General features: G+C 39.9%; 1 protein-coding gene across 1 annotated transcript in view; it reads right to left on the bottom strand.

Annotated features, from left to right (window-relative positions):
* Nucleotides 1–1,203: 1,203 nt before the first annotated feature.
* The window catches only part of LOC118818669 (trichohyalin), a 315,469-nt gene continuing 301,849 nt past the window's right edge, over nt 1,204–14,823 (bottom strand). The window contains exons 39-41 of the mRNA XM_036585957.1: nt 12,940–13,033; nt 12,744–12,817; nt 1,204–1,830 (exon numbers count right to left, since the gene is read on the bottom strand). Of these exons, the coding sequence (XP_036441850.1) occupies nt 1,749–1,830; nt 12,744–12,817; nt 12,940–13,033 (250 nt within the window). The 3' untranslated portion in view covers nt 1,204–1,748. The remainder of the gene's footprint in view (nt 1,831–12,743; nt 12,818–12,939; nt 13,034–14,823) is intronic.

Genomic DNA, 14,823 nt, shown 5'->3' on the forward strand with positions numbered 1-14,823 from the left:
CAAAAAAGGATTATCGAAACCATGTTTACGTTAAAGATACAGCCAGGGGCATCTTTCAGCTACCTGACGCTAAAGCGGCAGTTTGTCATGTTAAAGGGAGGAGTTTTCAGCATTGGTAGCTACGTCTTTAGATGAGCTAATGCTAAAGCTAACACTAGTCGTTGTTGAGTGTTTTACAGTCTTTCAGCAAAATTTTAGAAAACAATACGAAGAATGGTAGTATTTTTCTGTCATATACAGAAATGTGAGCACTAAACAGTCCTGTTTAATGTGACTGTGACGCTAAGAAAACTGATCTTAACATTTTCCTGTTACAGAAATAATGTTAGAAAATCATTTTATCGTCATTATTATTTTTAGAAAATACAGTAACCCAAGTAAAGTTCAGCCAGCATAAAACTGAATGTTGATAGTTTTGTCACTGAGCTGTAAATTTGGTTTTCCACATTTGAATCCAAAATGTCGCTGTTTTCAGAAGGAAACCTCGTATCTCCAAAATGGTAACTTTACAGGAGAAGGAAAAAATGACTTTACTTTTAATGCAAGTCAATGGAACCAGACTTTTTCCCCAAGTCATTTTGGGCCGTTTACTTTTGTTATTCATGATGAAATTTATACACCATGTAAAGAACAACAGGCATTTTCAAATCTTTTTCAAAAACTGAAAAACGAAAAGGAGATACGAGTTTTTTTCTGACAGCAGCGATATTTTCAGTTTCAGGAATGAAACAAACAGCACCATCCTTCAGATGATCAGGAAAACATGTATCAGGCACAACACATTCCTCAGTTACACCTTTCCACCATTTGTTGATCTAAAAACTCAGAATAGTTTGGCGCCAATAGACTCTAATATACTCTACTATACTGCCACCTCCATTCTCACAGCAGGTTGAGTTCTGAGGAGTTTTCCTTTGCTTAGTAGCATTTAGAGATGACTCTGATTGGCTCTAGTACCATGCCAATCATAATTCTGCCAACAGTCCAATTGTGAATTACTTTATTTCACAAATATGCCATTGTTTTTAAGTAAACAAAAAAGCTATTTTTCCATATGCATTCATGAATTTATCTCTATAGAGAATAAATAAAAGAGAAACAGAGCGGCGAAGATCACTGTAGTGCATATTATGCTTAGTACAAATATTCACTAAGAATATATTTTAAGAAAACGCTTCAAGTTTTGACTCAATGAAGATCTGAAAGAAACACACAAAAATAAAATCTCATCACAGTTATCAATCACAGAAACTACTGGTACAGGAGCTGCTTTAACTTCTTTTCATTTCACATTCCTCGTTTATCTTGGAGTAAAAGTTTGACTGTGTATCATTTACAGTCAATTAAAAACTACATACATTTGCGTTAAGTCGCGAACAAAAATGCTAAAATATCTAAACGACAAACATGTATTCAGGTATTATTTACGTAAACAACTATTCAAGTTCAACAGGGACATTCAAATCTTTAGGCATAAATAAATAATTCCATAATAAACATTCAAAACTTTTTATATTGTATATTTTACTATTTCAGAAAAGGAGACTGTGTTTTAAAGAAGAGTTCCTAAGTGTCGGAGAAGATCCCTGAGATTATGTGGAGATTACTGCAGGCTCCATCCCAGCTGTGTGAGTGTCTCCACATCCAGCAGAGCCTGTGAAGGGTTCTCCTCTCCAGCACCCTGCGTGCGACTCTGCGGGCCACCTCAGCAGCGAACGTGGGCTCAGGCACTGTTCGGCACACGCGGGTCAGCTGAGGTCCAGGTTGATGGCCAGAGGCTTCTTTTTGCTTGGGTTCTCCCTCTGGCTGAAGACCCCTCTGGAGACCGATCTAGGACATGGCAAGAACATTTGAACCCACTGAAGGAGCACATTATAATAATATAGAAGAGAAAGCTTATTTAGCCACCTGATCTACGAGCTTCATCTGTAGATCTTTACTGCAGGTCAGCAATATCACAAACAAAGAATATCACATCGCCCATATGTACCACAGTGTTCTGCTTATTTCACACAATGATGTTTTCCTCTTCAGGATTTTAACTCAGAGTCTCCCAACAATAATGTAAAATTCTTCCATTTAAGAGCTTCATCTAAAAACCTATCATTTAATTTAAATTTGTCCAGAAAGCTTAACGTAATTTCATTTATCATGATACCGATTAGGCCTGGCCAATATATAAAAACAATGATAATTTTCTTCTGGACTATCAATTATATAGCCACCACTCCTCCAACACACAAACCACCACCCACTACAGCTTAAGCCTACTCTGTTTTATGTTTTAACTGATTAAATGAATTATATTTAAAACACAACTCCTGTTAAATGTTATATAAACAACTATTTTGCTTTTCTTTCTGAAATTTGTGTTTGCAAACAACATTCATGAGATCCTGCTGGTGTGGGTTTCCTCCCTTTTCATAACATACAAAGGTGAATTGAGAATATTCAGCCTGATAAATGTGAGCAAAATAATGGAGCCCATGAAAGCATGACTGGTCTTGCTCTCTCAGGTTGGGTAGGATGGCCCTCCCTCTACCCATATCACTAGCGTGATGCTAGTCATGTAGATGCAGGCGTCTGTAAGCTGAAGTAATTGGTAGTTAGCATTCTCCTCCAAGCGTGTAGATCTCTAATGACTTTGTGTTAGTGGCAGTCTGAAACAATGCAGCACTGGCTTCACATGATTCAGAGGAAACACCGCTTCACAAGATTTCACAGCTTCACCCTCCCAGCTTGGTAGAATCATGTAATAGGGGAGGACCTATACTATATGGCCAAAAGTATGTGGACACAATCACATCTATAGAAGTTTTGTTGATCATCACATTCCAAATCCGTATGCTCCAATATATATAGTTAGGCCACTCTTTGCGGCTATCACAGCCTCCACTCTTCCGGGAAGGCTTTCCGCAAAACTTTGGAGTGTGTCTGGCTCACAGTCAACGTTCCAACGTTCCAATTCATATGAGGTTAAGGTCAGGGCTCTGAGCCGGCCACTGGAGTTCCTCCACACAAAACTCATTAAAATGTCGTTACGCTGTGGGGCTCAGTCATTCTAGTACAGGAAAGGGCCTTCCCCAAAGTGTTACCACAAAGTTTGTAGCATATAATTGTGCAAAATGTCTATATATGCTGTTGCATTATCATCACCTTTCACTGGAACTAAGAGGCCCAAACTCTGAAAAACATTCCAGTAGATAGTGTTCTCCTGGCAAATGCCAAACTCAGATTTGTCAATCAGACTGTCAGATACTGAAGCATGATTCTTTACTACAGAGTAACATGTTTCCACTGTTCCAGTGCTTTACATCACTCTAGCTGATGCTTGGACCTGTGCATAGTGATCTTAGACCTGTGTGCAGCTGTTTGGCCACGGAAACCCATTTCATAAAGCTCCTGATGTTCTGTTCTTGTGTTGATGTGCTTCCAGTGGCAGTTTGAGTGATGCAACAGAGGACGGGCGAATTTTATGCGGCACATGCTTCAGCACGTGGCCATGCTGTGAGTCTGCGTGGTCTACCGCTTCGTGGTTGAGCTGTTGTTGCTCTTAGATGCTTCTGTTTCCCAAAAACAGCACTATATCTAGCAGGGCAGAAATTTCATGAGCTGACGTGGCAAAAGAGGCATCCTATGACAGTGCCATGTTTAAAGTCTTCAGTACAACCAGTTCTACCATCAGGTTCTGTGGAGATTGCATGGCTATGTACTTGATTTTTTTGAACTGTTAGCAATGGAGAAGTGTCCACTTACTTTTGGCCATGCAGTGTAGCTAGTGGGTGGAATAGCTAGTGAGTGGAACTGGGTGGACTAAATTCAGGAAAAACAGGGTAAAATCCCTAAAAAAATCTATTATTCATTAGTTCTTTTTCCAAACATGGGTGAATAACATCTTTCATGTACTGACATCAGTTATACTCATATCTGATTACATCACCTTACTGCCCAGCCATAATAATAATCATATTAAACAATAATAATATTGTCATATGGACCAATACTAATCTCCACACATTATCAAAAGTCAAATTTCAAGCTCATATACTCTGTCCATAGTACTTCTGTTGTCCATTCCTACATTAGCAACAAAATTAATGGTGCATGCCACTACAGCTGGATGTGACCATTAGCTTCATGTTGGCCTAACCTTTATTGTCCTGTCGTCTCGTCCAGCACTGGCTGGCTCCTCTCCTAGCTTGCTCCTCCTCTCTACCTCCCTGCAGCACACTGTATCTCTGGGAGCAGACAAGGCCACATTACCACTGGGTGCAAGTGGAGAAGGTCAAAGGTCATTTCCAGAGATGATATGCCAGTTTCTTTAGATTTAATGAGCTCTCTCTAGCACAGCCTGCTCATCAGGATTTTTTCCTCTTGGAAAGGAAAATCCAGCTTATTAACAAAACTAAGCATAATTTTCTTTGGCCCTGAAGGTCTCAGGCTGCATGTAAATTTCTCCTCTCATTTAAGAGAGAGAGAGAAAAAAAGGCCTAAACCGTCACAGTCTCTTGTTTCCGAACTTGTCGTCCTATCTGGCAGCTTTGCATACACAAAGGCCTTGTTGGATACTCCAGCAGCCTCGCTAATGCATGCCCTTTTGTGCCGCTTAATTCCGCTGGGATAAACAGGTTCCTGTATGCAAAATTATTCACACGCGCAGAATTAGCCAGAGAAGCAATCAGAAGTATGAATAACAATCCGCAGCGGTACACATTATAACTTTTGAGCGGGAGAATAAGGCGGCGGAGGATACCTAGGGAAGTGAGCTTATCAAATAAAGCTTGATAAATGTGCCCCGAATGAAATGAGTCAATCATTTTAATGTGCGCGAGGAGCCCTGAGGAGAATAAATAAGCAATCGCCACATCACGCAGAGAGAGCAAATGAGCATGCTGCACAATTAGGCAGGGTCACATTGGCACAGAGCTGCAAACGCACTAACGAGCTCCGCATCCATCAGACAGAGAGAGAGAGAGAGAGAGAGAGAGAGAGAGAGAGAGAGAGAGAAGAAGGAAGAAAAACAGTGCAATAGGAACAAATTTAAAAAGGAAAGAAAGAAAGAAAAAAGAAAAAGTAGAGACAGACAGAGAGAGGAAACGAGAAGGTGGGGAAAAAGAGACAGACAGAGAAAAAAGAAACGAGCAACAGGGAAAAAAAAAGAAAGCTACTGCAAAAGAAGCAAGGAAAAGAAAACATGCATAAAAGTATCAAGCAAAGAAAAGAAAGAAAGAAAGACCGAAAGACAGCAAGCAGGAAAAACAAACAAGGAAAGAAAGCAAGAAAGAGGAAGGAAGAAAGTAAGAGAAGGGAGAGGAAAAGGAAAGAAAACAGGCAATAAAAAGATAAACGAAAAAGAAAGATAAAGAAAGAGAGACAATGACAGATTTAGACAAGGAGACAAAAAGCAAGGGACAGAAAAACAAGAGAAGAAAACAGATATAGACACTCAGAGAGTGAGGGAGGGACATGAAGAGAAAAAGAGAGAGGGATAGGGTGAAAAAGAGGGAAATGGGTCAAAACCATCCCAACTCAAGGCTTTCTGTTTCTCCTGATTTAAATAAAGTAAGCCAATGTAAGTCAAAGGGACGAAGCAGGACCACAGCAGGACATGCATGCGAGCGTCCAGCACACGCTCGGTCCCTGAGCGGTCGGGAGGTGCACTGACATGCAGGCATGGCAGCCAGACAGCCTGACAGGCCCCCATGGCACGGGCTTTCAAAGGCGAGTCAAAGTTATTAAGTATTCAATCACATAAAAGGAGGTGAAGGCGTGAAAGGTTGCGGACCAAAGCACTTTTGCTCCAGTGCATTAAAAGCTGCCCGGCCGCTCCAGCCCTGCGTGAAAAGAAATAGATTGCCTCCCAGGAAGATGGCTGCTGAGTTCTGCCCCCTCTCTTTTCTCCCCCTCCCTTTAATAACAGCAATCTGCTGTGAAAATCTAATCCCAAGTACCATTTACGCCGCATCTAGATAACTTCTGCTTGGAAAAGCGTACAATATGAATATTTCATTCCCTGATATCCAAATAAACATGGCAGGCTTTCTATCAGTCAGGGGACGCTGCAGCAAGTGAACTGGAAACAGCAAAGTGCTAATGAATAGCGAGGTTTCGGGAAAAGCGCGTCTCGTGAAAGCAATGTTCTTTTATTTCTCTTTAAAAATGTGCGCATTAGGGAAAAAAGTGCCCGCAGCTCAAGAAAACAGTGATAAAACATCCCGACGATGCTTATGAAGAAACATAAAGCGATATGGCGTTTACCTCTCGGCTTCGGAATACGCTGTCTGCAAATCCATTTCGGACGGAGGGACTGTATCCATTATTACTCACTATTGTCAGTAATGTTCTTTATTTCCTAAAAATCTGAAGCACTACATTTAAAAACAGTGCACTCAAACCACCCAACAGTGAGGGGCCAGGGGTCCGACTGAACTTTATTTTTTGGTGCAACTAAACAACAGAAGTGCTATCAACCTCAACGCTATCTACTGTGTTCTGCTGTACACTGTAATCTGTTGGAACGATTGTATGTAGACTACAATTATAGATATAAAGTATTGGGCATTATAAAACAGAGTTCTGGTCCTAAAATCTGATTGGCTGAGCTGCATTCAAAGCCATTGTAAAATATATAATATGCGCACACCTATGACTGTCACAACAACTGAATTCAGTAATAAAGTACTGAAAATCTTTGAGCTCTGAATGGACAGTCATGCTGCTCTCATGGTGTACTGACAGATGAAGTAAAACCCGGTTTTGTTTTAAAAAAAAAGACAGCTAACAGGCGAATTAATCTTCCGTGTTAGCCTTTTATTTACTGAGCGGTTCACTGCAAAACTGAAAGGTAAACAGTAAAGACTGCATTACCTGAATGTCACACTTGAAATGTACGGAGCCCCGCTGGTGACATCCTGTATAAACAAAAATAATGCGTGGCCACGACTTAGTAAGGTGTGGGAATGAGATGATTAAGTCGTGGCCACGACTTAATAAAGCGCGGGAACGAGATCCTAATGCGTGGCCACGACTTAGTAAGCCGTGATCTTGTTCCCATGCCTTAATAAGTCGTGATCTCGTTCCCATGCCTTAATAAGTCGTGATCTCGTTCCCATGCCTTAATAAGTCGTGGCCACGTATTAATTTTATTTATACAAGATGTCACCAGTGGGGCTCCGTAGAAAAGAAATGCATGTTTTTTTGGTTTGATAATAAGGAGTATTGAACTCAATGTGGGAAAACAAATATTAGCTGGATGCTAATACAACAAAGGAAGATGAAGACGAACACAAGCTGAAGGTCTGTGCATTAAGTGCTGCTATATTATAAATGTTCTTTGGCAAAAAATGAAAAAGTTCATGATATGATTGCAACATACAATCAAAGTTCTTCCCCTCTTTCAGCTGTCTGTAGTTGCTTGGCAACAACAGCATACTGTAAATGAACTACATTTTTGGTGGAAGAATCAGTTTATTATGATTATTGTTAAATATTACTTAAATTATGTATTGAGAATGTATGTATTTTGTCATATTTTATGCTGTTTTGAGACACTTGAGGCCACATGTTACAGTGGTTTTACCACACATAACGGGGTAAATCACTGATGCTTTGTGTCATGCCTAAGAACGCAATCACAGTGACGCACGGCCTCTCATGGCTTATGGCCTTGTTGTACTACTGTTCTGATTGGTTAAAAAGCTCTGCACATATATATCTGATTACAATAGTTTCTTCAGAAACCGGCAGTATTAAAAACATAAAGCCATGTTTCTTTGCTTTACTTTTTTCTTCATTTTGCAAAACTGCTGTATAAAAGCAACAGAACACTCAAGGTTGTATGTAGTATTGGAAATGACACATTGGATTTGCAATAACACACTTTATCTCATGATTTATTGCTTAATTATAGAGCATTTATTATAAAGCATATATGTCAAACAGTGTTTGGGGCTTCACTGTTTAATTTTCACTTTATTTTGCAAAACTATTGTGTGTAAGTTATAGAACACTTGTAGTTGTATATATTACGGCTGTGATCATCAACAGATGTCGTGAGTTTATTTGCGATAGCGCCATCTTGTGCTGTATTGCTTAATTACAATGTGCTTTTTAAGTTTTAAGGAAAAATGTTAGCATTTACAAAAAAACCTAAAAAAAGTTCAGAATATCATCGGCTTGAATCGTTGCAGCTCTAGTCAGAATGCGTATCGCTGCTGTTGGAAAAAAAAAAACAAAACTTCTAGTAGTATCTCCATTTTTGTCATTTTTCGGTTTTTGACATAATTTGAAAATTCCCGTTGCCCTTTACATTGTGTGTACATTTCATGACGAATGTACCAAACGAAATGGCCCAAAGATACTTGGAACAAATTCTGGTTCCATTGACTTACATTAAACGTATAGTAGGTTTTTTCCTCCTCCTGTAAAGTTACTATTTTGGAGATACAAGGTTTTCTTCCGACAACAGCGATATGTAAAAGGTGTTACAGAAAGCACTGATGATGATTCTTGCGTGTCACATGCAAAGATCTTGGGGCCCCTGCTCTTGGCTCCCACTTCACTGCTGGCCCACCCATGCCATTCCATTCCACATCTACTTGTTTGTATTTACTCCTTCGTCTCTCTCTCTTGAGCCACTTACAGGCCTGCAGGCTTTCTGCATGTCCTGGAACATTAGCTGAGCTTCATTTAGTTACACAGTCGAAGCAAACGGACCGAGCGTGTGCGTTTCCTTTCCAGTGGTCCCCGCTTATCTGGCCTCTCTCACTCCTGTTTGCTCTCTCTCTCTTACACACACACACAAACACGCTCTCTGGGTGATTAGTCAAGAGAACCATGGTCTCTGGGGCAATTATGCACTCACTGCTCCAGTAGCCCTTCCTGTCAACTTCTCTTTGCCTGAAACTCTGCAAATAGTGGAACTCACGAAAGTACAGTAAAGTGCAGCACTTTCTGAGCAGGTCAGTGACTCCAGCACTGACATTAACACGGCTAAGACTGCATGTTCTGATGGTGGGGTGGAAGCAGGTTGGCGTGTGAATGGTGTAGAATGGAGTGGGAAGACAGGAGGTGATGGCAGCAGTCACTGAACCTGGCAGTGGGTCATAAGAACAAACACAGAGGGGAGACTGGAGAGCCTCATAAGAAGAGTCAACACAGCCCGGCTGATTGAGCTCATTCGCCACGCTGCCTGTGCCAAAAAGTTCCCTCAAACTTTCCCTTTCCAATTTCACATTGGAAAATCATATCACACCCTATTAGAGAAGATAAGCCTTCGCCCTCAGAGGCGGCTCATTGAGAGGACAGGCCTCACGGAATGAGGTGGCTAAAAGCGACAGAGACCCACTCTAACTAGCAGACACCTTTTCACTACGGCTGATAGAAATATCATCCCGATCTCATCTCATTAGCCGCCCTGGTTATCACTTAGGAGGAGAGTGGGTGAGAACGATGAAGATGGGATTGAGGGAGTATGATATAGAGAGAGAGAGTTCTCATGGATATGTCAGAGGCTGGTAGGACAGCTCTTTACTCCAGGAGCACAAAGTCTTGGGTTATGGTTATTCAAATATCTGCACTTTGGAAATGGATAGATTATGCACGTCTATGAGTTCAGATGATGCCTTTTTAAATGCACATCATGCTTAAAAGAACAACGATGAGCCTCTTGAGTTGGGCTGAATGGCCCCTAAAAGCTACCTTATATAAAGTTATAACATTAAATGGTTATGAATACTCTGCTTGATACCTGAGACACTGTTTTATGGTAGCGATGATGAGATAAGGTTTGTCCTAAAGGATAACCTGTACACATCCATGACATCCTAACAACGCAAAGCCTTAGAAGCACAATACGAGTGGGTAATACTGCGATATTTATCATCGTGAAGATACATTATGTGACTAAGCTTTTCGAAGCATGTGTATCTTCTGTACTGCAAAGAGAACCTATTTAATTTAATTTACTGTAGTGTAGTAGGGCTGCTAGCTGACGTAACAGAACTGGAGGTTGACGCTTTCCTCCGAGCGTGTTTGGCCGTTCAATGCCGTTGTGTGAGCGGCAGTTTGAAAAGATGCAGTGGAGCTTCACAGGTCTTGGAGGAAGCCTGAGCTAGCCTTTACCCTCCTAGCGCTGGTGGTATTGTGTGATTGGGGGAGTCCTAAGTAGTGTAGTAGGATTTGGAGATGAGAAAAATGGTAAAAAATATTTTTTTTTTTTGATATTCCACTGTTCATGTTAATCAACTATTATTCGACATATGAGTTGTATTTTAAGCTAATTAACCAGTTGAACACAGTCAGCTTGCTAACGTATGTAACGCTGTGACAGGACGAGCTGCCAAATGTTCTACAAAAGAACAGAACAATTAACAGCTTAAAATATTTGTAGGAGAACATTAGAGATGCAGCATGTTGAGCTTTAGTTGTATTTCTATGGGTAATATTAGCTAATTTTGGCAAATTACTTAGGCTGCATTAAGATGGTGGATCATATTGTGCTCAAAATGTCATTATATCCTGTAGTAAGACGTAGATTTCGCACGCTCCACTCAGTTCGTGTTTTTTTCACGGCAGTTCGCAGATTTGTACGATGAAGATCGTTGTCGAAAAATTTGAAACATGTTCAACTCAAGCAGACAAGCTCCACTTGTGATGTGTCAATTTTGACAGGATAACCAATCAAAAACAACAGCTTTGCTCACTTTTATGATATAAAATTACTCATCTTGAAGAAAAATAATAATCCACAGGCATGTGTAGATTCCTGTACATTGCTGCCACTGAGGTTTTGCAAGTACCCCTCACCACTGTAGCTTGGTCAATAGTTTAGTGACTCTGCTTGCTGTTTGTGGTGTTTAAAGAACTTGCTAACATTTTTCATGTGGACTGAGTAAGAAAATTAAGCATGCTGGACTTCCTGTTTCCTTCAAAAAGAATCACAGTAAAGCTTGACTCATGCTATGTTGAGTGTCATGTAAGACTTTGCAGACAGCGCACAAACCTAAAAGAAAACAATTCAGCGTTTATAGTTTGCACTTCCGGCGTTGCAGTATTCTCCAAGATATTAAATGATAGAGGTATCATTCAAGTGCCTGGAGAGGCGTATATGCTCGGCAAATTCCCCTTCAAATTCATTAATTTTGAATTAAGTGCTGCATACATGGTGAGCGCCAAGTTACAAAAATTGAGAGGTGCAAGATCAGGCACAAGTGTGCATGTGTGCGACTGCGTCCTAATTTGTGATGTGGTGTCAAACCTCTCGCCTATAACATCAGCCATAAAGATCTGCTCTTTCTCTCTTTAACCAAACTTGTCACAAGCAGATTCCTGACGGTTCAGATGCGGATTTTTTAGCGCAAGACGCTCCACCGTTCAAACACAGCCTTACAGAGCGCACTGCGTGTCCTCACGTAGTAGTGTGGTTTATCAAAACATAGCATGGAAGAAAAGCTACAGATTACTGATCGTTGTTCTGCTTCAGAATCAACATTATCAGTTTTCTTTTCCAGTGGGCAAAGGTTACCATGTGATTCCATGGACAGCTTGCATTTGTTGTATGTGACTACTTTATCCTTCATTTTAACCTTTTTTAAATCCTTCAGACCACCGGTGGTTCCAAAACGCACTTCGTCATATTCTTCATAAGTTTCATATTTCATAAGCTACATTCTAAAGGTGGGGTGTCGTATGAGAGCTGTAACTGTCTTCTTTCCAGTCAAATAGATGGGTGATGTAATTTTAAACCCTTATAATAAAAGAAGCTGAATTCTCAATTTTTTTTTCTACTGAAAGTCGACCCATTTTTCCACAAATCTGGGCTATAAACTATAAACAGATGGCGTCTCTTCTGTGATCTGCTCTGTAAAAATGACTTTTATAAAATAATACAAAGAGCGTCTAAGATTTTTGGCTTTCAGCAGTAAATTGTAAGCATATAGCATTATGTGTGATCATAAAATACATGTTCTGTTAATTTGAGGGGAGCTTTAACAAAAAAATAAATAAAATAAAAATGTACATTAATTTCATGCAGTTACTGAATAATTTGCCTTACGATTTGGGCATGTAAATTCAGATGGGAAAAAACAAAATATACGAATAAGAGAATAATAGGTTAAAAGAATGCCTGTACTTTTTCTTTCGCTATCTGCTCACATAGGTACAACACTAGAAGTGAATTGCTGTCCTCTTCATGTGAAATTGTTAACTCATTCTAGGTTGAATGTCACTTTCAAAATGTGAACAAAAAATTGAAATGTTTGTTGATAGTTTTTGTGGTTGACATCATCAGGGATTATTGATAAGCCCTATAATGCAGTGTGTGAAACTGCACTCACTGTTTTTGTTTCTTTAAAAGTGCAACTACTGTTACTTATCGTCTCTTCCGATTTATACACCTCAACAAATAAACACTGTGATGTATATTTTGTATCGTCAAAATGTCTCCAAGTATCGCACTGTATTTCTGACATCACCCCCACAATGTGCATGCAATGCATCAGAATCAAGGATCCTGGAGCAAAAGTTCTTTGAGCTACAACATCTATATTTGAGCCACAGCATCTCTCTGCAGCTCCTGGCAGAATTCTGTGCTGTGTTTTGTACTTTACTATGCATATACACACCTTCCCTGCTGCTGTGCAGACCTGCTGATGGACATGAACACTGTCTGAAATGTGCAGATACCTTTTCAAAATTCATGAAGTCATATTCAGAAGCATCATGCTGGCATCTGTACTCACAGCGCAGAGGGCTGATGGTTGTGCAGTTGAGCCAAGGCGCTCCTCTGGTCACTCGTGCTCTGTGCTTGAAAGGCCTGCAACAAACCCGACCAATCAACACACTTCTGACCTTTCCATGAACTGCTCAGCACTGTGGATAAGCGCTCTTCGCTGGTCAGTGGAGTAAATCTTATTTAGGGAGATTCTGTAAACGCACCTTCTCCCTCTCCGCCTCCATCCTTCGCTCATCCAGCTCTGCCTTCAGCGTCCGGATCTCCACCTGCATCTTCTCCACATTCTCCTGCAGGTGACTGGAGGAAGAGAGAACCTGTTTCTATACTGCCCCTTTTTTTTTTTTTCAATGTAGTGTTTAAAAAACTGGGTAAACCCCAAACTTCTGCAGCTGCCCAGTCATACAACTACTGAACAATGGACAACTACATGGGTTCACACTGGCCTCCCACAGAAATTTGATTGGCCACTTAGATGCACTCTCACTGAAGCTGGTAGTTGATAAATTATTAGACTGTCAATCCTGGATAGGTCTGGGTGTCGTCCATTGATTCTTTTAAGGAATCATGACAGCATGTTTCTGTTCTACTTGAAATAAATTATGTTATGCATTTTTGTTTCTCATTTTAATTCTCTGCATAGGTTTAGTTTCAAATTGCATGACTTTTACCAGCACTGGTAGCTGCCCAGTCATTACACTAATGTGAAGGTGTATTACCACAAATGAAAACTGTGGCAGTATTTAATATTTTGTCCATGCTTTACGAGGCATGAAGCTCATGACAGGTAGAAACAGAGCTACACTCACTAGCAGGTTTAACGCAGCTTCTTTTGGGGAGTTAATAGTATAAATTTTATGCTGGTTTTTTTTGGCTCTTCTCACATTTCATGAATGAAACTGGGAGATGGAGGGGGAAAAGGTGACTTTTTTTTGGGGGGGAAACTTTAAGTGTCAATTATTTTTTAAGAATACAGTCTAAAACTAATTTTAAAGTGTATTAACCAATATATTTGAGTGTTTTGTATTTAAGTGACATTTTATTGGATTTGTTGCTGTAGTGATAACAAATGAAAGCTGAAAGCTAAACAGCTGAGATTTTTCAGCTTTGTTATTATTGCCGTGTCCCAAATTGCATATTAGCACTATAAATAGTATGCAACAGTAGGCATACACCATTAGTTGTGCACTCATTAGTGTAGTAAATTAAGTATAGAAGTGTGTGGTTTGAGACGCAGCATTAGATCAGCAAGACAACTTCAACACTCCAGCAGCTCCAGCGGCTGATTATAGCTCTGCTGTGCCGCTCGTTAGCTGCTCATTATACTTTTCCAAGCTAAAGTTTAAGGTACGTCTTGGTTAAGGTTGCATTTAGGGAGGTGAAAGTAATGCATTTATTGAGTTTTGATATGGTTTCTTCTTTGCATAGTAGAGTTTTCACCTGCATTTGTGGATGCAGCAACAAACTGTGTGAAGAATCATTTCCTTTAGATTCTCTGAATCTTTTAATGTTATTATGTACTGTAGATGATGGAATCTCTGTTCTCTGCTATTTTACATTGAGAAACGTAATTGTTTTAACATTTGCCTGCGCAGTCTTTCACAGAGTGGTGAACCCTCCTCACCTTTACTTCTGAAAGACTCCAATCATGTTACTGACCTGTTGCCAATTAACCTGATTAGTTGTGAGATGTTCCAGCAAATTCAAAATGAGCAAATATTTTTCAAAAAGCAATAAAATTTCTTAGTTTCAAACATTTAATATGTTGTCTTTATAGAATGTTTGATTTATATAGAGCTTAAATGTTTTCACACTGTTGCATTCTGTTTTTGTTTACATTTTGTACAGTGTCCCAACTTTTTTTGGAAACACCTTTTGTCCTGACAGTACTGTTTATGCTGTTTACATTCTGTTTTCAATAAAATGGAAATGAAACTGAATATATACAAACTTAATTTGTAAGGTTTACAGGTATGACTGTGTGTATGAGTGAGTGATGGTAGGAACGCATGTTTTATCTTATTTTATTTTGCACTGTGAGCTCCTGTAACCAAAACTAAATTCCTTGTATGTGTAAACACACCTGGCCA

Source organism: Colossoma macropomum, unplaced genomic scaffold (genome assembly GCF_904425465.1).
Source record: "Colossoma macropomum unplaced genomic scaffold, Colossoma_macropomum, whole genome shotgun sequence".
NCBI lineage: Eukaryota > Metazoa > Chordata > Actinopteri > Characiformes > Serrasalmidae > Colossoma > Colossoma macropomum.